Source organism: Protopterus annectens, chromosome 15.part0 (assembly GCF_019279795.1).
Source record: "Protopterus annectens isolate FY-2018-M chromosome 15.part0, PAN1.0, whole genome shotgun sequence".
In the NCBI taxonomy this organism is placed as follows: domain Eukaryota; kingdom Metazoa; phylum Chordata; order Ceratodontiformes; family Protopteridae; genus Protopterus; species Protopterus annectens.
In genome coordinates, this window is record NC_056749.1 from 595216585 (window position 1) to 595242348 (window position 25764).

A 25764-nucleotide genomic window follows, 5' to 3' on the forward strand; every position below is an offset into this window, starting at 1 on the left:
GGAGGAGGGCTAAGGGAACTGAAGCGGGGTCAACTGCAACAGTCGGAGCGGGAACAGGACTATGTAACATTGTGACTTAAAGTAACTTTAAGTAACTCTCTAGACGATTCTGTCTCTGAGTGATTTCCTGAAGAGTGACTTTGAAGATGCGATGGGCTCGAGGGCCGAGTTCGATAGAAGTAGCGGCCAGCAGAAGGAGACCTCTCAGAGTCTCGACCTTCGGTGAATTTGAAATGAGACCCGAGACCGTCGGGTCGATACTCTCGAGCACGAGTGCCAGATCGGCTGAGACGCCCAGCCGTCGACCGATTCGCTCGAGCCACCGATACAGCCACCAAATACGCCGGGCGTCGGCGTTCGTGCCGCGACACCGTCGATACCGCCACATGCTGGCGGGCGCCGCTCGAGACCCCGATGCCAATGGACACGATCACACGACACCGCCACGGAACAACAGAGACGCACCCGGCGGTCATCGCGCTATTGCCACCGCCGTCGTTGTGAAGCTGCCAAGCAGAGTCCGATCTCCGATGACGATCATTCCGCTCAGGCCGGGAGCTGAAGCCGCTTGAGCTGGCACACAAGCCTGGGCCTTGATTTTACGGCTAGATTTAGATGGAGCCGACTTAGCCGGAAGATTTAAGGCTTAAGAAGGCCCCTAAGTTTGTCGGCAGGTCTTGCTTTCCTGCAGGACTCTCTGGCTGAAGGAATGACCTGCAGGTGAAGAGAGCTGCCAGGAGGGCCCCAGGTAAGAAGTGAGACTGCCTGTCAGAGACATCTGCCGGGAGAGGCAGATGTGCTGACCACTTCTTAAAGACCCTGAACCCTCTCCTTTGACATGGTGCTAACAAATCACACCCACACACCAGTCAAAAATTTTTAAAATTATAAAAATACCAAAGGGTATTTCTAAAAACAAACACACCACACCTTAACAGGGGGATGGGGGGGGGTAGTTCTGATAAAAATTTTAAAAGAAACAGAATTTCTGACTAATAAAATTATTATTATAAAACTAAATAATACTAAAAGTTTTTTAACAAAAACAAAAGGGGCAATAATTAATAATAAAATATGATTAATGTAAATGGACTCAAAGAGGAGCCTCATATCTAAGGATCTGGGTACCTACCGCCTTGCATCATATGGGATGGGCTGCCTCGAGGAGCTGAAAGTGACTCCTCGACTCGAGCTTAGCAAGTGCGAGTGGGAGAGGAGGATCGGCTCCGAACCCATCAAGCAAGAATGAAGGCGAGATTGACAACTTAACATTGTATATTTTCTGAAAACATCTGCAAATGAAATGTGTTACAATATTTAACAAGTGTCTGCCTATCCATAATAGCAGCTGTTGGCTGACAGTGGGATCAACTTGGTTGCACTATGATCACTTATTTGCAAGTTCTTTGGTCTTATTAACATTCTACTTACAGTCTTTACATAATTCTGTTATGTGAATAGTAGACTTTGGCTTACTTGTCTTGGAAGATGGATCAGACTCACTGAGAGTGAGTGTTTGCTGGGAGTTTGGGCTTTAGTGGAGTTTTAGGACTGGTGAACTGCAGGGGTTAGGGGACTGTTGTTGCTCTTGCTTGTATCAGTTAGTGGTATTTGGCTTGTGCCAGTTTTCATGCTCTCTGCTGGATTTAGGAATGGCAGGTCTGTCCATGACTCTGGTCATTTCTGAGTTTCCTTTTTTGATCATGAACTTGATTTGTAGGCCGGGCTTATGGTCTTGAAGTGGAGACAGGGGCTATCAGTGCCTGACATGAAGATCTGCCTGGGGTTTTATTTTGGAGTCAATTGTTAGTACCTTTTTTATTGTTTCTTCGGCTATATCTGGCATTGAGACTTTGCACAGGAATGACTCTCTACTTATCACTTTATCCATGGATTTTTTAAAACTTTTTATGTTTTAAGCATTGCAGTGGTGCTGTTCACACTGTCAATACTCAACAGTGTTCTCTTATAATGAAAAATTACATCTGCTTCTTTCCATTCTTTTGATATTTTATTGACAGAATAAGATTGCTTAACATCTAGAACTTTTTTTTTTTTTTTACTTTAAACACTGGTTATTTAATTATGTCTTAATGGTTATGTTCATTTGATCAAAACCACAACTGACAATCACATTTGATTGAAAACTGGGCAAGTCTATAGAAAATGACTGCAGCTGTGGTTTTGGAACATTGTACAATGCAAATCAGTCTTGATTAGTATTGTTTCCCTGCTAATGTTCACTATTATAGTGCACCTCCATATCTAGATGTTTGTGTATGTATGCCAGTAGTGACTCAGTGAGTGCTAATGTTCACTATTATAGTGCACCTCCATATCTAGATGTTTGTGTATGTATGCCAGTAGTGACTCAGTGAGTGCTAATGTTCACTATTATATTGCACCTCCATATCTAGATGTTTGTGTATGTATGCCAGTAGTGACTCAGTGAGTGCTAATGTTCACTATTATATTGCACCTCCATATCTAGATGTTTGTGTATGTATGCCAGTAGTGACTCAGTGAGTGCTAATATTCACTATTATATTGCACCTCCATATCTAGATGTTTGTGTATGTATGCCAGTAGTGACTCAGTGAGTGCTAATGTTCACTATTATATTGCACCTCCATATCTAGATGTTTGTGTATGTATGCCAGTAGTGACTCAGTGAGTGCTAATGTTCACTATTATAGTGCACCTCCATATCTAGATGTTTGTGTATGTATGCCAGTAGTGACTCGATGAGGGAGAAGTATCCTCTTCATTCCATGCTTTTGCAACTGAGAAGTTAGTATATTTACATTAGGGGGTGAGAGGGGCAAACAAAGCCCTCACATGAGGTATGTGGGGATGGGGGGTGGGGTTTGTCCTATAAAAACAAAAAAAAAACTTTTCCAGATGTATTTGGTGTATGCAACATTTTCTGGTGAATGGCGTTTCACTGTTTTATGATTTCAGTGTAATATATTTTAGATCAAATGCTCCACTTTTTTCCAGTGAAATGTGCTTGAGATCAAATGAGCAACAATTACCTTAATATATATTGTTTGTACTGTCTTTTATTTTATGGTTATTCATTATATATGTTCAAATTTTGTATTTGTCAAGTGTTCAGGAAGTTAAACACTTAAACTTGAACCTTCTCTGCTTTGTCATAAGATAGATTATATGGAATAGAGTAAAATTTTGAGACAGTCAGGTACAGATGAAAGGTATAAAACTCACACAATATTATCAGGTTTTATGAAGGACTTCATAATTTATGACCAGTAGGAACAATCATATTTACAACATTTATTGAATCAGAAATACAGCCATCTATCCATTTATTTATTTATTTATCCGCCTACCCTTTGCTGATTGGGTTGTAACACTAAGTTCTTAGCCTTTTTTCAGGGGAGGAATGAGGTGACATTCATACCAGCTAAGGGAAATTTTGTCAGGATACCATGAAACTTCCCATACTCTTTTTGATGTGACACAGGATCTTTTACATCCACCTGAACTGCCACCAACTTGAGCAGATGGGATCTCAGGTTTACATCTCATCCAAAGAATGACAAATTCAGTTGTGCAATACTCCCATGTGCTTAACTGCAATGTCAGGAACTGAAAATATATACAATCATGTGGGATGGGAATAGAATAAACAGTTTTCTTGAATTTGCAAACAAAAGTGTCCTACTAAGCATTGAATTCCAATTACTGAGTAACTCTGCGGTGGATCACCAATAAACTCAAGATGCTTGCAAAATATAGACACACTACTGTAAATATATCCAAATACACTACTACTGTAAAATATATACAGTTTTGTTGTGTACAACTAAATTATTCTTATGTATCTGAAGACCATTAAAAGTGAGTCAACAAATGGAAAGCTGAATTAACCCCTTTGCATTTGAAAACCATTAAAATAAAGTCAAACATTTTAACCTACATTTGTATTTTTTTTTCATTTTATTTAGTATTGCATATATGTAAAGGCAAATATAAAAATACATCTTTTTTACCTTACAGGACTCTACCCCTCATTTTAAACTGTCAGAAAAAAGCACTGATTTTTCCTTTCTTCTTATAAAGGGTATATCATACATAATGTTTCCAAGCTAAAACAGTAATCTCTCACTTCCTAAAAGCTTTGAAAAGGTACATTATTAAAGACGGCATACCAAGGCAGGAATACATTTCATTTTTAAATATGATAACCACAGCAGAAGGGGCTATCACCATAATCAGTCCTACTAAACAAATTTACATTTACAGTGACACGCAACAGACATCTTCATCTCATACTTGGTCTCTGTGACTTTCTCCACAATTTGGACTAGTTTGACTGAGCACATGGAAAGAGTCTAAATGGATAGGGAGTATAACAATATATAAGAAAAGAATGACTGAAAAGAGGGATGCAGTCTTCCTTCAAACTTTGGTAAACTCAGATTTCATAATAAGTGGCACGAAGGTTGCAGGAGACGCACCTCTCTGCATCTGGGTGAGGCCTAAAAGTTCAAGTTTAACTACAGCTTCTGGCACCAAGATCCACACTTGCACTCCATTCAGATTTGTTTAATGTAACCTTCTGACCTAGAACCAGTGTTTCCTCAAATGCAATCACAGACGGAGTTTTTTTGCATCAGCTAAAGAAAAGGAAAAGTTGGGAATCAATCGTCATACTTACTCGTTGAAGTTGTGCGATTCATTTTGAATGGACCACACAAAATACAGACCAAGCACAGAGAAAAGGCAAACACAGGCCACAAAGCTACACCAGCAGTTGTTGCACTAAAAAGAAGAAAAAGGAGACAATGTATTACATATGTAACAAGCAGCATTCATAATAATTTCTGTTTGTTTACCCTCATTTCTGCATCTACTTTCCCATTCACAGCTTTTTCAGCAATCTCCAAGAACTTTAAAACCTGGCCTGTATTAACTCAAGAGATGTTTTGTTTTTGCCTGAATTAAGATGCTGATCTTGTATGATCACGCACAGTTGTGAAACCCTGACTGTGAGAGACTGCCTGTTAATTCAGTCTAACATTTCAGCTTAATTAACAGGTATAATCAATGCATAATTACGAAGGCTCTTCATTTTCCTGTGTTGGCATTCCCACTATGTTAAGGAGTACCAGTTTAATTCTAATACCTATGTGATATGTAATGTCACATCTCTAGCAGCCTATACACAGCTTGCATTGCAGACCATTTCTGAAAAATGAACTTAAAAAAAGTACAGTAAACAAATGTAAATATTTTGTGAACAGTAAAACTGTATAAATAGAAATGTTATCAGTAAGATGTATTCTTTACAGTGATAATAGTTAGTGAATCTATAGTCTTTTCCATAAATACTGCAATATATTAATAATGCAGACAAACCCCAAATTATATTTTTGTAAACTTTCTCAAATTTTCATATCTTGAAAACTATAAAACCTAGACATATATGGTTAGAACAGTTTTTGTTAATCAGACATAAGCTTTCACATGTCAAGAAATTCTGCATGTTTATAGCTATATATGAAATTTGAGAACATATGATTAATTATATAATTAGCAAAACAAGTAATACTGGATATCTCCCAGGATACAATAATTCCACTCAGAGTCTGCCAGAAGATAAAGGAATCCAACCAAATCTAAATCTAGGAAAACATACAATGCTCCAAGTAAAGAACCACAAGACTTATTGAATCAAATGTTACCAACCACTTCTGTCCCCGAAAAATCACAGGACTTCTTCAGAGTGACTTTGTATTGTACTGATAGCAGTTTAAAAAAAAAATCCCACAAAAATAACATTGTTATTCTCAAGCTGTACAGAACTTAAAGATGCAGCATATATTGTTTAAAATAAAACAGGTTAGAACATTTGTAGTACGGTATAAAGTACGAACATAAAATATCCTCTATTGCCTATTTAAACCTTTTTTTCCACTTACTAAAAGTCAAAACAGAATACTCACAGGAGGTATATTAAAATCGAATGATCACTAAATCAAAGGACATACACAAGTAAAAGGAAGGGTGACAGTTCAATACATTCTAACAAAGGTTTAAAATCCAAGCCTTACCATGTTTTATTTATTTTATTTATTTAAACATTTGTTAACCAGGAATGTCTGACTTGGAACAAAGCCAATTTTCAGAGGAGGCCCACGGAGAAATGCTCCAGATGCATGTCTTTGTAACGTGGGAGGAAACCGGAGCACCTGGAGGAAACCCACATGAATGCAGGGAGGATATGCAGACTCTGCACAGAAGGCACTCCAGCTGAGAATCCAACTGGGGAACCTTTTGCTGTGAGGCAACAACACTACTGCTGCACCACTGCTCCATCCAAATGCCAGCAATCTTAAGAAACAGGATAGGGAGAGTGAGTCATTGAGGCCATAAAGGCCAGTTGCAATAATCTTAATTTGTCACTAGGATTCTTTAAATTTGAGTTTTTTTCTGGATTTACATCATAGTTGTGCATAGATTTGGTTGGGTTGCTGCATCCTCTGGCAAAATCTGCGTGGAATTACTAGCTCTTGGTTTGTTTGTTTTGTGTCTCTTAGGCTATGCAGCTTAACAGTGCAAATATCAAAGACTGTTTTCATCAATAACATCCAAAGTTTAACTTGCAACAATTTGTAAGTTACTTGCTTTTTGAAGTCTGAAGTACATATGGAAATATTGTTTATTTTCATAATTACTAGCAAACAATTAGCAATATTGCCAGTATAGTGTAATATAAACCAACATTGACAATGAATTATCCTTTCTCCAACATAGGTGTTTCACACCATACACTTCAATAACCTGTAGGTCAATCAGTTATAAAAATATGAACACATTTGAAAATATGAATAAATGACAAAGATTACTTTCTCCACTACAGCGCATCCCAGACCATACCTTTCAACTGTCCATATTTTTGCCTTATATTTTTGGTCTGTTCCTCATAAAATTGGCGGCTTTCTGGATTTTTGTGGCAAATCAGCGAGGACTGAATTGACTAAATAATGAAAGTATTTGAGTTTCAGACTTAATAACCTTCAGAAAATTTATGGTAACACAAGACCCTTTTATTCCAGCAACTTTCTAAGTTTATAAGAGCAATATTTAAAATTTGTCTCTATTTTTTGGGCTTTGTCCAGATATTTTTGTGCCATGAGGTTGAGAGCCATATCCTAGCCTAACAGTCTTAGTGCCATTTTGTTAATAACATCTTACTACTGCCTATTATTAGCTGGTAAGTCACGTAAAGAATTCATACCTAAAAGGTCCTGGATGCCATAAGGCGATATGGGTCTGAACTGGAAGTATGCAAAAAATCATTTTAGGCTTGAGTGAGTTAACAGTGAATACATGGGCACTGATGTTCATTAGCATAACGAAGGCATGACAGCATTCAAAGCTGTCCCTTTGTGTGATTTGCTGTATCTCAGTTCTCTAACAAAATCGGAGATCCTAACTAATATTCTCTACCCCTCCACATGTCAACATACTTTATCTTAATGGCTGAGAGTCCAAACGCAATACATCAATTGTGTGGTTACACAGCTAGAAACAATATGAGACAGCTAGAAAATGAAACCTGAACTGTCCGTTGATCATTTCAAGTCATTCACCCACAAATGTATTCACTTTCGTATAGAAAAAGCCACACTACATTTGTAATTTATCTTTCACTTAAATGAAAACTCTAGTATTTGAAGTATCTGCTGTATGCACACTTGGCAAGAAACATAATACTTTAGATTCAAGAAAAAATGTTGCATCAACCATTACCAAAATGTACAGCCCTCCACTGTGAGCAGACCCATTTCAGGTCACTAACTGCTAAAGGGCTATGTGACACTGGTGTTTATAGCACATTATACACATGAAAGTTCTGAACTACAGAGATAGTATATGGCTATTTTTACGTATTCAAATTAAAAGCAGTGCAACAGTAGCATGGCTTTATGAATGATGACTCTTCTCCCGCCCTGTTCATAATATGTCAAAATCTTCTCTTATGTTCCACTCTGGTAAGTTTAATTCCCTGTCTTTACACTCACACTTACTTTACTACTTTGATATTAACCTCAGTGCCTTAATTGTTGTTTAACTTTTGTTGTAAATATTTAAACTACTGCAAAAGAAATAATGCTTGCTTCAGTATAGCAATGCACCAAGAATGTGTGCAAGGGCACTAAACATTTTGTACACAGTCTAGAATGTTAAAGGCAAGCTAGTCTCTAGAGTCATCTGCCTGACTGGATATGTGAATATCTAAGTGTGTTTGTATGTATGTATGTATGTATGTATACACACATACCAATCACACATGCAACACAAACATGAACACTCACAGCCCCCTTTCCCAGTGTTATTAGAAGATGGCTTTATGTGAACAACTGTTCGACTGGCAGGTTCCTCCTCAATAAACAAGGAAATATTCAGATAACAAATGGTGGTGGTGGGGTGACCACATGGACTGAGGGTTGAGGACCTATACAAGACCATCATATAGGAGCTTGTTGTATTCCCATGCTTTCATCTTGTAGTGCTCAGAATCATAAGTTATAATGACATGTATGCAAACACAAGACTTTCTACTTTCCCCTTCAAATGCAAAGTAGTTCTGTAAGTGCAGAATTCAAAACCCTGCATCTGTACCTTTAGAATATTACTGAAGCACCTGGTTCCATCTCCCAAAAAAAAAAAAAAAAAGACCAGATCCTTTGTCATCTTCCTGATGAGGAACTGCTGGCAGAAGAACTTTCATTGTAAATGTTAAAAATATATATATATTTTCTTTGTTATGGAGTTGGCGATCTTACTGATATTTTTATAAGTTAACATTTTCCTGCTCTAAGCTAGTTCACTAGAGCTATACTACCAGTCATTGTGACACAGATGGGTATCCAGTCCCCAAATGATATACTTGTGATAAAATTAGAGCGCCAGCATGAGTATGTGAAAATTAACTCCTCACAAGGAAACCAGATGAGTCAAATTAATTGAAAAATATAGCTGCCTTGCAGCCCCATGTGGGGAACTTCATCCCTACATACATCTCCTTGCTTATATACAGCAAATCACAGATACACAACACCAGGGAAAGGAAATATCACCCAATACAGATGAAGCTCAGCACATACAACATAGATCTTGCACTATAGTTATAAGAATGAAAAATGTCCTGGAAATGCTTTCTTCAATATTTTGTGTGATGATTAGATTTTACCAACCTCTACATAATGCCAAAAAATACCCCAAAACAAAACTGAGCATGCATTCAAATAACTAAATGAAAAAACAAACTTTCAAAATATCCAGGTTTTGAAAATAATAATATAATTTCATGGCAAAGCCAGAAGCCAAACTTTTAACAAAAAGTAGAATGAGCACTTTTGTCCTGCTTCCTGGTTTTCTTCAGACTAAGGACAAAACTTTTTAACGCAAAATAAGCATCCAACTGAATATAATAAAATTTGAAACAAAACAATGAGGAAATCATTTCCATCTTATTTCACTCCCAAAGGATACAAATACTAAACATACTTAAGCCAATCCCTGCTGATGAAAAATGTCCAGTGTCCACATACCATATGTATACATAGGTTGAATGGTAAAATCATAATACACAATACTATAGAAATGCACAATAATATGTCAAAAGGTATTAAACACTTTGAATAGGGACCTTTAGTACTTTAATGCTCTCAAATAGCGTACAGTTTTAAGAGAGGTCTTAATTTTAAGAACATTTTTGAAAATGGAACTTGTTTTACCACTGTATGGAAAGCAGGGTCAAAAAGGGTAACTTTAGGTGTGGTAGATGTCCACAATGTCTGTATATGATGAAATGTTCTGAAGTATCTATTCCCCATTTGAATTTAATTTTGAGAGGTTTTAGATATTACAATCGCTTTGCTAAGGGGTGGTTTATTGAGCCCACTGCCTCATTTGTTGCTCCTATGTGGGAAAAACAGAGCAAGCACTAAAATACAGTGTGTCTGAACTCCTGTATGAGATTAAGAAAAAGGTAGACACTAATGCTCGGTATAGACGTAAAGATGCCAATTTTAAGTTTTGGGTTTTAGAACAGGTCATCTCCCATGAAAAAGGAGGTAAATGGGAGACCAAACTAGAATATCAGGAGCTTATTTGGCAGTTGCGGTTACATGATTGTATAACCCTTGGCTTGAATGACTATATATCATTAGTCCCTGCCCTTAAGTTGAGAGCATTCGAGTACTAAAATCCCTACTCAAAGTGTTTAACATCTTTTAACATATTACTGTGCATTTCCATATCATTGTGTATTGTGATTTTACCATTCAACCTACATACATATTTATTTGTTTATAAATGTCACATATTGTTCATGGATTTTAAACATTACAGTTTTTTTCTATTTTATTCATTTTTTAAGGAGTGATCCTTTAAATGTTCCATTGCTTGTTTAATTGTGCGTCCAATCTCTTTTGCTTCTTGTGACTATTTAACTCATGTTAGCTTGATGTGGTTTTATTCTAAAGAAGTACAGCCAAGAGGAGATGCAAACAGGAACCAGCTGGAAACAAATGTAAAATCCACCAGTACTTGGCAATAGAAGTGCTTTACTCATATATTAAATCCAGTAAAATCCAGGTAAAATGTAGCTAAGCACTTTTGTTCCAAAAATTATATGTAGTTACAAGGAACTTCATCAGATATAGCTAATAGTTGCACTGTTGTTTAAATAGTGTGTTAAAATGGCATCGTTTTTCCACATCATCCAGGTTAAAACAGTGAGCACCAATCAATAAGCAATATGCACTACACACACCCCTCCCCCCTTTTTTTACACACCCATAGCTAGGCAGAAAACTACTACTAAAAAGAAATAGTGGTATAGTTAACCATAAAATGTTATAAAAACTTTGTAAATACATAAAACAACTATCTATCAAATGATTTTAACTTCAGAACACTACTGATTGAGACCGACTCATTTAAACTAGGCCAGAACTTGGCATTTAAATGAAGCTGCCAAGACAATTCTGCTTTATCCAGCAGTACTGGCCATGGTCCACCCCTAGATGTTTTCTGAACACACTCCAATACTACAAATTTGAAACCATGTCCACAAGTCACTGTATTATGTTTTGCTAAAGCATTCAGCTCTTGTTTGTCCCTAATGCTTCTGATGTGCGCTCCTATATGCGGTTTCAGTTTTCATTCAGTTTTTCTGATGTAAAAACAAGTACATTGTTGGCAAACAGCACAATAAACAACCCTTTCAAAATCACACCATTTCCCTAGAATCTTTACTTTAAGACCATTAATTAGTACTTCACTTGTTTCCAGAATATATGAGCAAAATTTACATTTCCCACATTTGTACATATACCCACATTGTTAAGGGACAGTTGATTTTTCAAAATAATCCTTTAGATTACATCCCTTTTTATATACATGGACAGGTCAGTTTCCTACATATTTTCTAACTTCCCTATCCACTTCAAGAAAATTCCAGTTTTTGTTCAGAATGTTTTTTATGGCCCAACTGTCAGTGGAAAAAGTGGTTATAAATGCAGACCCAGTAGCCATGTTATTACCAGTTCCCACAACTACCTCCTCATTGTTCATAGCCTCAATTTGCACTTGTGTCTCAGACTATAGGTCTTCCTCCCTAATTCGTAGTACAGGTGTCATACCTAAAATTGGTTGAAAATGACCGTACTGTCTCTTTCTAATAACTTCATCCATAATATTCCCCACAAAAGTCATTGGATACCCACGGCATAGAAACATGTTCTTCAATTTGTCACATTCTGTCAAAAAAGCTTCCCACATAGTCACAATCCAGGCTGCTTGAACAAATTGGTCTTTCACCAGAGCTCTTTTTTTTTGTGAGAGAGGGTAGTTACTATCAAAATGGAGTAAACTGTTGGAATAAGTTTCCTTGCAATAAATTTCTGCAGTAAATCTGTTATTCATCACATCTTTCATAATCATTACATCTAAATAGGGAATTTTTCCATAATCAATGTGGTGGGTAAACTTTAAACATGATGTTTTTTCATTTATATATTGTAGGAATTTGTTAACTTCATCACCAGGCCCATCCCATAAAATAAAGATGTCATCCAGAAAATGAATGTATGTGTGACAGAAGGGGTAAAAATTACAGTTGTGTACACTTACCATAAATTAAGATGCTCGAGTGTATTCACTGTTGCAGTCATTACACTTGGGTAATGTGCTGGCAGGTTGCCCTCACTCGGCCTAATTAACAAAGTCTTGGGTCCTGCGTCAGTTGCTGTCCCTTCTTCCATGACGTCAGGTCATCAGGGGTATAAAACATGCAGCCGACGCCTTTACATCAGTTTTTCTTGCCCCAGATGTCAGGTGCCCCCCAAATGGGGAGCAATATATATATATATATATATATATATATATATATATATATATATATATATATAATTTAAAACACAAAAAATATACATCCAAACAAAATCAAATACACCAAAAGGCTTTTACGCATAGTAAAAGAAAGTAGAGGTATAGTAAGAGAAAACAGGGGGCTGGGGGGAGGGTAACCAGGACTGCAACAGTGAATGCACTCGAACATCTACATTTATGGTAAGTGTACACAGCTGTACTATGTTCTTCATGTTTCACTGTTGCAGTCATTACATTTGGGTAGATTCCCAAAGCTATGGTTGGGAGGATGGATTTATACAGCATTAGGACGGCTATAAGGCCCTGAAGGACATCAGCGGCAAAGCCAGCTCTGGATTTAGAGAAGCAAGGTAAATGACAATGTTTGGTGAACTTATGAACTGAGCTCCAGGTAGCAGCTTCTAGAATGTCTCTGGTAGGAACACCTCTGAGAAAGGCTGTAGAAGTAGATGCAGCCCTGGTGGAATGAGATCTGATCCCCTGAGGGATAGTTTTACCATGGTGCATATAGCAGAAATGAATACAATGGCTTATCCATTTGGAAATAGTCTGCTTTGAAATAGCCTTTCCATCTGCTGCAAATGCCACCAGTAGTTGTTCAGATTTTCTTAGAGATTTTGTCCTGTTTAAGTAAAATCTAAGTTGTCTGTGTACATCCAATGAATGCAGAATCCACTCCCCCTTGTTCTGTGGATTGGGAAATAAAGTTGGCAAATGAATTGTCTGATTAAGAGCCACACTGGATACCACCTTAGGCATGAAGGATGGATTGGTCCTGAGAGACACCCTGTCTGCATGAAAAATAATGAAAGGCTCCACTGCCATAAGAGCCTGTCATTCAGAAATCCTTCTAGCTGAAGTGACTGCTAAAAAGAAAGCTGTTTTCCAGGAGAGAAATTTTAAGTCTGCAGTAGCAGTTGACTCGAAAGAAGATAGAGTGAGTTTTTCCAGTACAAAATTGAGGTCCCAGGCAGGGGTTGGGGCTCTCCTGGGTGGTCTTACATTTTTGACCCTTCTGAGATACTGCTTTAGCAGAGGATGAGAGAAGAGGGGAGGTTCTTTGTTGTAATGAGCTGAAATGGCAGAGGCATGGATTTTTATGGAAGAAAAGGACAGGCCCTTGTGAGGCATCTCAGTTAAGTATTGTAAAATCTGAGGGATATTGGGCACTGATATGCTTATTCCTTGTGATTGGTTCCAGGCACAGAATCTTTTCCATTTGTCAGCATAAGATTTTCTAGTACTAGGCCTTCTCGCCTCCAAAATGACATCCATCACAGGTTTGCTGAGGGATGCTAAGGGTGAATTTAGGTGATTAGCCATGCTGCAAGATTCAAAGTTTGGAGATGAGTGTGCAGAATTTGGTTGTTCTGCTGAGACAGTAAGTAAGGTGTCTGAGGCAGGTGCCACGGTGGAAGGTGTGACACATTGCGCAGGAGTGGGTACCATTGTTGGCGAGGTCAGTCTGGAGCAATCAGAATCATTTTTGGTTTGTCCTGTTTTACTTTTAGTAGAACTTTGGAAAGCAGAGGCAGAGGGGGAAAAGCACAGACGGATAGGTTTTTCCAGCTGAATGATAGAGCATCCACTTTCCAGGCTTTTTTGTGATGAGTTCTTGTGCAGAATTTTTCCAACTTATAGTTCTGGGGTGAGGCAAAAAGATCTATTTCTGGACTCCCATAATTGCATGTCAACATGCTGAAAATATGCGGTTCCAGTTTCCATTTGTGTGGGTCCATGAGATTTCTGCTTAGTTCGTCTGCCAGAGTATTCATTTTTCCTGGCAGGAATTGAACTTGTAGTTGTATTTGATAGGTCAAAGCAGTGTTCCACAATGCCATGGCTAGTCTGCAAAGGGGGTAGGAGTGTGTACCCCCCTGCTTGTTTATGTACCACATAACTGTGGTGTTGTCTGTCTTTATCATTAATTGTCTTGGATGAAGGTAATCCTTGAAGGCTGTCAGTGCATTCTGTACAGCTAGCATCTCTTTCTGATTGATGTGAAGGTGCATTTGATTTGGGCTCCATTTGCCCTGAATGCACTTCCCTGCCAGATGAGCCCCCCAAGCATAGTCTGATGTGTCTGTAGTTAGGTTTTAGGTGGCAGGGGGTGATGTGAATGGTAGTCCCTTGTTTTGGTGGCAGGCCTCTGCCCACCATAGGAACTCTAGTTGCTGGCAAGGTATGATAGGAATCATTGTTTCCAGGCTGTGACAATGTTGACTCCATAAACTTTTTAAGTACCACTGAAGTTTCCTCATATGCAGTCTTGCATATGGAATTAGAAGAATGCAGGAGGCCATGAACCCCAAAGCTTGCAGATTTTGCCTTGCAGACAGCAGGGTTTTTGTGGCCACCTGTTTGAAGTTACCAAATTAATTTGCTTTTCTGGCGTAAGATAAGCCATCTGGGCAGTTGTATTCAAGCTTGCACCCAGGAATGTAATTTTCTGAGAGGGTACCAGTTGTGATTTCTTTTCGTTTATGGTGTACCCTAGACAAGTTAGAACCCTTTTTACAAACGTCAGATGCTTTAGAAGAATGTCCTTGTTTTCTGCCTGAATTAGACAATCGGCCAGGTATGGATATGTTTGAATATTTCTTTGCCTGCAAATTGCAATTACTGGAGCCAGGCACTTTGTGAAGACCCTTGGCATAGTAGATAAGCCAAAGGGCAGTGCAGAGAACTGGTAATGTAAGTAGCCTGCTTTGAAGCGGAGGTATCCTCTGCAAGATTCCCTGATTGGGATATGCAGGTAAGCCTCTTTTAAGTCTAGAGTTACCAACCAGGCATCTTTGCCTAGCATAGGAAATAACTGTTGAAGAGTCAGCATCTTGAATTTTGAAATGTCCAGAAATGTGTTTAGAGTAGATAAGTCCAGAATTGGATGCCATAATTTGTCTTTTCTGGGTACCAGGAAAAGTCTTGAATAGAAACCTTGTCCCTTTTCCTCTTCTGGGACTGGTTGAATAGCTCCTTTGTTCATGAGGGACAGGACTTGTTTCTGGACCTCTGCCCACTGATTTGGGGGCAGGTCTGGCCATCCGTTTGGGATTGGCAATGTGTGGAAATGAAATCTGTATCCCTGGGATACTGCATTTAAAACCAATTTGTCCTGGGTTATAAGTTGCCAGTTTCTTGCATGAAGTGCTAGTTTTCCCCCCAAAGGGACGGCTAAAAGGTAAGTGCTTGGTGAATGTAGAGGGAAGTCATTGAACTGTTTACCATAGCGAGGTGCCTTGTTGTTTCCAGATTTGGAGGTGGAGGCACCCCATTGTTTTGTTCTAAAAGTCCCTTGTGACTGAAACCTGGAGCCTTTGGAATGTCTAGGTTTGACTTGAGTGGCTCTCGAAGGAACTGGAAAGGACCAGTTCTTAGTAGGCCAGTGCCTACTAAATCTTGGACGTTGCACTTGTAAGAAATCTTTCACAGTTTGCATAGATTTAGCTTGATCTTCCATCTTTTTTAAAACTTCTTCAGCCTTATTATCAAAGATACGGACCTGTTGTAAAGGAGCATCCAACAATTTTGCTTTAACATGATCAGGCAGAGCTTGCTCTTTGAGCCAAGCATGCCTTCTTCGCACAGACCCAGTTACAGCAGCCCTGCAAGAGGCCTCCAAAGAATCAAAACCACATTGCAAAGTATGTTTTTCAACTTGTTCAGCTGAATGCAATAAATCCTGTAAATCTTTATTTTCCCCACAGTCAGAAATTAACATCATTTTCTGTTTAAGCAGTCCCATGATATGCTGTTGATATTTAAGCATATGAAATTGACAGTTTAAAGCCCTGATTGCCAAGGTTGCAGAAGTGTAAACCTTCTTACCCCATCTATCCAGCGGCCTAGAATCTCTATCAGAAGGGGTGGGATTTTTAGCAGTAGAGGCTTTAATGCGCTTGGGACCCTGAAAAATGGTTTCAAGATCTGCAATAGGATTTTTGCGAAGGAATTTGTGGGAGTCAGGAACCCTGTAGTATCTGTCTGGCTTACAAGGAGTCAAAGGCAGAGAATCAGGAGCCATACTAGACTCTGAAAAAACATCATCAACAATGTCTAGAACAGGAGGTATAGCCAAAGGCCTATGCTATGGAAGAAGAAGAAAATCCCCAATCACTTTTTAGATTCAGAGAAATCCTGACTTTTCCAGTGGAAATGTTCCCTTAAGGTATGTAAAGTTTCCCCAAAAGAAAAATCCTCAGGAGGAGAAGCAGAAGGAATGGAATCTTCTGCATCAGAGTCCTCATAAGTAGGTATAGACAAATCCTGTTCATTAAAAGAGTCAGAAGAAATAGAATCCTGTTCAGAAGATTCATAACCAATGTCTTGCCTAGGCCTCTTAGGAGGGGATTGGCTACCCCTGATTAGAGTAATTAGATCTTCAGCCATTTTGATCATTTGTTTTTTAGGCATAGGGACCTGCACATGTGGCCCAGGCGTAGTTTTTTTAGACATAGATTTAGATTTTGGCCATAGTTTTGAAGATGGCGTCGGTGTAATATACAAATCTGTAGGCCTAAAAACACCCTCAGAAGCCAGTGTCTGCACAGCATTGCACAGGTAGAGACATCCGTGGGTTCCATAATTGAAGCATCTTGCAGCATACAGGACTCCGAATGGGTCTCAGTAGAGGCCTGTGAATCAGAAGTAGTGGGTATCAGGGGCTGCGAAAGCACCTCACTGAGTACCGGTGAACTGGCGACTGGTTTAGGAGAAGTGTCGTCGTCAGTTTTGGACCTCGACGGTCTGTCTCTGTCTTTTTCTTTGTGTTTTTTTTAGGTATTCCGGTAGTCGGATTGCTAACCGATGACATTTCTGGATAATTAAATCGTGAGCCAAAATATTTAGAAGCAAAAATATACCGATGTTTAATAGTGCGTTGATTAAATTTAGCACAAAACCGACAGCAAGGTACGGAATACAGTACAGATGAAAATCCTTATGAGGTATTTGCTTATGACAAGTAATGCCATTATTAACTTTTACTGACAGTGGTAAGGAGCAAGAAAAAGTTTCCCCAATGGGGTACTTAGCTTTTAGTTGAAGACTTTGGTTCTGAAACTCGAAAATGAAAATTTCAGGAGTCGGCCGACTGGCACTTGTGAACTGTTTCTGCTTCGGGCACCATGTGGCAAGAAAGATTGATGTAATGGCATTGGCTGCATGTTTTATACCCCTGATGACCTGACGTCATGGAAGAAGGGACAGCAACCGACGCAGGACCCAAGACTTTGTTAATCAGGCCGAATGAGGGCAACCTGCCAGCAGATTACCCAAATGTAATGCCTGTAACAGTGAAACACGAAGAACATCTTGGAATTAACTAAATATCACTTTTCCCACTCTAACATAACAATATTTGCGTATAGTCCCCCACACGAAGAGCCCATCACCACACCCTCTACTTGAAGGTAATATTCCTTCTCAAATAAAATAGAATTACATTACAGCAGCATGTCAAGTAGTTGTTCAAACATGTTTATTTTATCCTGTGCTATATCTTTCTCTCTCAGAACCGTTCTTCCCCCAAGTTGTAGGGGATGACTGTGTAAAGATCCTTGACATAAATTTTTATGAATAAATAGCTTGTTTCAAAGATAACATTATTCACTCTTTCTAAAAAAATCCCAAGAATCCTTACAGACATTTAGTTTTTCCATAACATATTTCTTAAGATGCAAGTCAAGGAATTTGGCAAGGGGGTGTGTGATTGAGCCTCTTGCATCCACAATCGGGTGCATTGGTGGTTGGGCCACATCTTTATGTATCGTATGCACACCAAATATTACAGGTATTTTTGGGTAGAGCACTGTCAAGTAATTGAGTTCATCAGTAGATCTAGAGTCTTGTAAAAAAACATTGATTCTCCTATACATGCCGTTCACTTCATTTACAGAACTTTTTTTGATAAGTGTGGCCCTCCATAATAACTCTCATCTTGTTCACATAATCACTTTTATTCATCACTGCATTACCCCCTCCTTTGTCTGGTTTTATTATTCTAATGCTGTCTGTGTAAGAAGTTTGAGGTCCTGAATTTCTGCCTTATTCAAATTATTCTTCTTCACCTTCTATGTTTCATAAGGCCCTAATGTCAAGTTCATAAACTCTTTCAAACAGTTCTAAAGTAGGATGAATTGGGGGGGGGGGTTAAATGTGCTAGCTGTTCTGAATGGCTCAGCCACCATATTGTTGTCATGAAATAACACTCTAAAATTCAGTTTATGTACTTTACTGCAATTTATGTGAAGCAACTTGGAATACTTCAGTGTGTGGCTACTGTTTCCATGGAACAAAGCTGAAATGCAACACACAGCAGTAATTGTGTTGCTATAACTGCTGGTGAGGTGGCAGCTGTTAATGTAACTCACTTTAAAGAACCCACAATTTTTTGTCCCATTTGAATGTGGCTTTGAATGACCAACAGTGTGAGAAGAGTGCTAATATGCAGCAAGGGAGTTGCCACCCCCTGCATCCCCCCAACTGTATAGATAAAATCAACTATTAATACATTTTAAGAGCCTTACGGTCGTGTGGCTAAGGATGCAAGGGAGCAGATGACCCATCCCAATGGTACTAAGCTATCCATCTGTGAAAGCAGTGAAAGGAATGACTGACTAGAAGGCTTTTGCTACAGAATATCTAGTGGGGTGTTTAAGGTATGTTTCAATGCACTGTCTGCATAAAGTAACTGACATGCTTGTAGTTTTCTCATTTTAAACAATCACTATCTGGCTTTGCAGGACTAGTGTGCATTTGGAATTGCCTGCAGAAAGTAAATCCTTTAATTGCATGCTCAGTTTAAACAGCTGGCTTTGCAGGACTAATGTGCATTTCAGGATTAATGTGGAATACTTTAACTGTTGCATGGAATAAAGCTGACAAATGATACATGGCCCTCATTTTTATCACTACCATCTGAAATACGCACACAATTAGCTGTAAGTACAGGATAGAGGTGGAAGCTGTCTGTTAAAAATATCTGACCCTCGTTTGCTCAGCTTAATCAGTTACTGTCTGGCTTTGCAGCTAGTGTGCATTTACAGGATTACCATGATTTATGTGAAACAACTTGGACTACTTTAATGTGTGACTTCTGTTCTCATAGAACACAGTACATGACCAACACATTAGTTCTAACTGCTGGGTGTTGGTGGGAGTGGTCTATAGAATTTGACTAGCCAGCTTATTGTTTTCCTCAGTTAAAAACAGTCACTGCTGGCTTTGCAGGACTGTTGTACATTTGCAGAATTACAGTAACTTGTGTGAAGCAATTTGGAATATTTTTAATGTGTGGTCACTGTTTGTGTGGAAGCTCACAGAGATGAAGTACAATGCATGGCCGTCTTTTTTTAATCACAGTCATCTGAAGTGTGCACAGAAGTAGCTACAACTTCTGAATGGTGGTTGGAACTGTCTCTTGAAAGTAACTAACAGTCACTGTCTGGCTTACAAAACTAGTGTGCATTTGTGTAGTAAGATGGACTATTTAACCAGACATCTGAAATATTCATAAAGTAGCTATAATTGGCTGGCTAACCCTCTCGAGAATGTGTAAAAATCTATTAACCAGTTTACTGTGTAATTTAATTTAATCCTGATTTACGCTCGGGATTAACGCTAACCTGTGGAACTTGTTTAACTTGCTTACTTATGTAATCACTGTAAATAGTCTGTTTGTAATATGTAATGCTGGTATTATGTAATGCTGCATCTGCTTACCCTTGGAGCTTTTCTCCCAGGGCCTCCGCTGAAAATGGACATGCATCCAGTCGGACTATCCCAGTCAACAAATGTAAAATAAATAAATAAAATTCTGGGGCAATCTGTCAAATGGAAATGACTAGCTACTTTCTGTTGCCTGCTCCTTGTTTTTGGCATTGCATGACTAATGTAAAAGGTGTGTAGCAACCTGGAATACTTTAAGGTATGGCAAGCATCTGTGTGGTGCTAAGCTTCCTCTATAACAATCAGAAGGCTAAGTCGTACACAAGAGTTTCTGTACTGCCATGTCATGTGGAGATGGGGGTTGTCTAAATGAAATTATCTGACCCTCTTGTGATTTGAAGAGTTGAAATCATCTTTAAACAAAGACCTTCAGAGCTTCAGGGTGCATGCAGACTCCCATATTACAAGACTGAATAAGTGGAATTTGACACAGGCTTAGTAGTGGTCTCTGTCTTAGACATCAACAAGTCTAAAACTGGTCTTTCTCAGCAGTATGCACTGGAGGTCACTGTAGATTCTTTTGGGGGTGCACAGGACAATGCCCTTATTTCTTTAATTTTCTTACCAAATCTCAGAGGTGTATACAAGTCACTAAAGCTTGTATTGGGCTGGGGACAATATGGTCATGATTTCTTAACTTTCCTCATAAACTTCAGAGGTGTGCCTAGTGGGTCAGTATAGCTTTATAGGAGCAGTGTGCTGTCTAGGAGTAACAAGTTGAAAAAAAAATATCACATGTGTAATAACAATACTAATTATACAATTATACAATAATATTTTATAGTTTTTAGGGTTCTTGTACACAGACCTGAAGAAGTCTAGAAGGATGAAAGCAATCTTTGTTAACAATAGGTTATGAAAATAGAATATGATTTTTACAATTGATTTTTTACATGCAAAGTGTGTATGTATTTATTTATATATTTTTTTTGATTGCTAAATGGACTAAGGTTGATATATTTCCAGCCATGCAGTATATTGCCTTGGATAAAATCACAGACTTAATAATCTACTTAATCATCTGGTTAAATAACAGGTACCACATCATTATAAATTTTATTTAAAGTACATAAGGGTTATATTATTATTATGACAGCTACTAAGTAGGGAAGGACCACCTCGAATATCACACTGATGGGGGAAGGGATGTGAATTTAAGAGATGTACCAATAACACCAGTAGCGGCTGGTGACTTCAAATTAAAGGGGGGCTGCAGGAGACAGCTGAATGGGTGGGGTCAATGGGAAGGGGTGTGGCCAACTAGAAAGGGGTGAAGCTATGCTCAAAACCACAACAACTGGAACTTTAATTAAATACACTGCTCTGGGTGCCAAACCATAATTACGAGAGTCCAATCAAGACAAAATAAAGTGTAAAAGAAAAAAATATTTCAATGCATTGGCTACATGACAGCTTACTTAATATCTAGATGGAAACAAAAAGGTTGTGAGGCATGAAAAAATAAATTATGTTTTAAATACATTACTGGAATGCCAGTCAAAATCAAGTATAAAAAAACAAGCAGCACTCAACTCAAACCACTTCTCCTTGCACTGCAGTTCTAATTATAATTTATATTCAGCTTTATAAAAGTACCAAGTAACATGCTGAAAGTAGCTTATACCCTACTTGTAAAAATGTTTCTTATCCAAAAAAGACCTGCTGCCTGACAACAACTATCTACTTGTTTCATGGGGAAGACATCAAAGTAAAAAATGAACAGCAAACAAGAAACAAGCTCAAGATAAATTGCTTAAAGGATTACTGCATAGGTTATGGACCACACATGATAGATTGGCATTCTGTTTAGTTTACGGGTAAAGCCTGCAAAGATGACTGCAAGTCTCCAAAAAATGTAATGAGCTTCTGAAAATACTGTAATCCTGTCCGTTATTACAAATACTGTCATATGAATTTCAATACTAAGGCTTATACGTTATCTAGTTATGTAAATATTCTCTGCATGGCAACAACAAAAAAGGCTTTCAATGTTGGTAATTCTTTAACAGTGTGCTTATTAAAGCTTACTTGCATCTTACAATCTCTGACAAGCTTACCTGATGGTCATTAAAGCATTGCTACTTAAACACAGAGCAACAGGGCACTGCAACAGCATGAATTTTCTTTATAATAAGAAGCATAAATCAAAAGTATAAAAATATGACAGAAAACCAGAACATTCTGCAAAATCAAGAACAGATGAAAAGCCACTGTTGTACTTGTGTCTACCTTGGATGGGGGAATACTCTGAACACTTACACTGCATAACTGCTCCTTGCCTTGCTTGGACACATCCAGAATCACTACATGGGGGAGTGGGGTGCAACAAGTATGTCACAATTTGATACATCTCTGGCTAACGGTGATGGCTTTGACACTCATAACCCTCAACCTCAGAGCAAGAAATCTGGACAAAGCCATACATAGAAGTGGGACAAAGGCCCAAAAATAAGGATACTTTTTAAATATTGCTCTTATAAACTTAGAAAGATAATAGAATAGTAGTAGGTCTTGCATCTGTATGAATTTTTTGAAGGGTATGAAATCTGAAACTCAAATGTCTGCCATTATTTTCTAACTTCAATCTTTAATGATTTGCCACTAATTTGCCAGAAAACCACAATTTTATGAAAAACCAGACCAAAAATGTGATGCAAAAATTTTAAATTGCCACACAATACAGCTGGGACCCGTCAAATAAGGGACACCTTTTTAATATTAGTACTGTTTGACAAAATAAGAGAATCTACATGCATTTCTGAAATAAAAGTAATCTATAACTATGATCATTTCGGTTATCTATAATTGTAAACCCACCACGTTTTCTTCCAAAATTGCCATCTTGCAGAGGGATTATTAGGGGGAGAGCAACATTTTGAGCCAAAATTGGGGACAGTTGAGAGGTTTGGATATTCCTAATTCTATAAAGCAATTTATTTGCATGTACCTCTCAACCTCTTAATGCAGGAAATCTGGACAAGGCCAAATATATTGGGGGAACATACAAACAGTACTAAAAATTGCTGTTGTATAAACTTAGACAGTTGATAGAATAATAGGTCTTTGCTTTGACATGCATTTTTCTGAAGGTTATGACATCTGAAACTCAATGTCTGTCATTATTTAGTGACTTCAGTTCATTCCTAAATGATTTGCCAGAAAACCACAAATTTTATGAGGAACAAACCAAAAATAAGAAGCAAAAATCTATTCATTCTGCAAAAATCTGGACAGTTGAGAGGTATAGTTCAGTTGGGGCTGTCTGAGTTTGCTGCCCTTCCCCCCCTGACAAAATCATGGTCGAATGGAGCCTCCCCCATGCAGCCATTCCAATGTCCCATTCCTTGGTTATTTCGCCCAATTTACCATAAACACTGTAGTGTGCATACTGCTTTACTTCTGCGATGATTTGGATTTAATTTGAAAATTTCAGTTAGCATTTTATAGCAAAAACACTAACAGATATCTGCTAACAAAGCAATCCAGTCTCACAATGAAAACAGACTTAGCATTAAAACTTCTCTGCCCTTGAAACTCACATTCATTGAAACAGCATTAAAACCCACATTCAAAGAAAATACATTTTGCCAGTGGCAGATAAAGATAAACTTTGGGCTGTTTTCAAATCACAGGCCCCTTGCACACAAAATATGCACATGCTCTTTGATACACCTTCCTGCTTGTATTAAATTATATTCCTTGTACAATACAGTACAGTTTTAGAGGGCGTTTTAAATTTGTTTTCAACATTTTTCCAGTAAACAATGAAACAAAATGCATGCACCAATAATGAAAAAAACTGCACAATTCAGAACATTTCCATCATAAAAGTCTACTCAGACTTCTACAGTCCACCAGTATCAGTAAATATGCACAATCTCTGAATAAGTAAAAGTCATCTAAATAATTCCACACTAAAGAGATCTGTAACTAATGAAGAGATTGCTGCTAGCAAACAACTTTATATTTCATTGTTTCATCTACAAATAAAGTGCCTGTTGCCCTTGCGGAATAAATTGCCTATGTTACACTAAAAAAATGATAAGCTAGTAATATTTTAATAGGTATCTTTGCCAAAAAGGACTCCAGCATCCACCCTCTCTGCAACACAGTACAGTATCAGCAATGCATCTACCTACTGTGGGAATAGAATGCACAGCCTTCTGCATCAAAAGCAAGTACACTACCTGTTGTGCTATTAACAATGCAAGCAGACTCAGCATAAGCAGCACTAAACTTTTGTTCCCCTGCAGCTCTCAGCTCCTTGTAAAATCTATTCAACACTCAGCTCTATTTCTGAACTTTGCAACACAAGAAATCTGGAAAAAGCCAGAATTTATTGGGGGGGGGGACAAAAGCCCCAAAACCAGGGACCATTTTAAACATTGCTTGTATAATGTTGGAAAGTTGCTAGAATAAAATGTTGTGTTACCACCATACATTTCACTGCCAAGTCTTGAACCCAGGACCCTGTGCAAAACAGTCAGAGAAACATACCACTATGCCAAATCAGCTGTTTTGTGAAAGAGAGGAAGACTGAAACTTAAATGGCTACCATTTAGTGAAGTCAGTTCTCACCATAGCGGTCAACCTCTTAGCATAAAACACCTGGCCAAAGCCAGTAATGGGGGAATACATCCCCCAAACATATTCAGTGAATTCAGTTCTTACCACATCTTTCAACCTTACCACAAAAAACCCGGACAAATCCAATAATAGGGGAATACAGTCCCAAAAAAACAGGGACAAATTTCAAATATCCATCTTATAAACTTAGAAAATTGCTAGAATAAAAGGTTTTGTGTTACCATGTACTTTCTGAAGAATATGAAGTCTGAAATTCAAATGTTTGCCATTTTTATTTATTTAACATTTGTTAACCAGGAAATTCTAACTTGGAACAAAAGCCAATTTTCAGCAGAGGCCCAGGGAGAAACACTCCAGACACATGTCTTTGTAAGATGGGAGGACTCAAGAGCACCCAAAGGAAATGCACAAGAACACAGGGAGGACATGCAGACTCCACACAGAAGGCACCCCAGCCAAGTATCAAACCAGAGAACCTGTAGCCGTGTCAGGCAACAATGCTAAGACTGCACTACTGACTGTGTAAAGAAACAAAAATACAGAAACCACAGATTTTATGAGGAATAGAACAGAACAAATATGAGGCAAAAATGTGCACATTTTTTACAAATGGTGGTGGGTAGGGAATTCAGGCTCTTGCTACTTGGGCCCAAGGTACAGGGTTCAAGTCTGTGGTATTCTCTACCCACCTCCATGTATCCTGTGTTCTCTAGCCACCAGTGTATAGCAGCTGGGGCATTGCATGCACATGGACACACCACCAAGTCCCTGCAGCAGTAAAATCCATCCACAAAAGCCCGCGAGCGGCAGCATAATCCATCCATACAAATGCCTGCAGTGAGAGAGAGCAGCTGTAACATCCATTCCTGCAGGAAAGTCCTCCACCTTCCCCTTCTATGAGATTCATCCTAGTCCTTCCCATGAGAGCACCAGCCTGCGGACGTTGCAGTCCAATCCCCTTTCAGTCTATGCAGTTATAACTGCATAGACTTCTGAGATATTTGCAGTTAAATATTG

At 38.4% G+C, this 25764-nt stretch overlaps 1 protein-coding gene across 1 annotated transcript in view; it reads right to left on the reverse strand.

The window, feature by feature from the left end:
- LOC122789859 (glycerophosphoinositol inositolphosphodiesterase GDPD2-like) overlaps window positions 1-25764 on the reverse strand; it is a 502465-nt gene that overhangs the window by 166362 nt on the left and 310339 nt on the right. The window contains exon 3 of the mRNA XM_044057293.1: window positions 4685-4788. Within this exon, the coding sequence (XP_043913228.1) occupies window positions 4685-4788 (104 nt within the window). The remainder of the gene's footprint in view (window positions 1-4684; window positions 4789-25764) is intronic.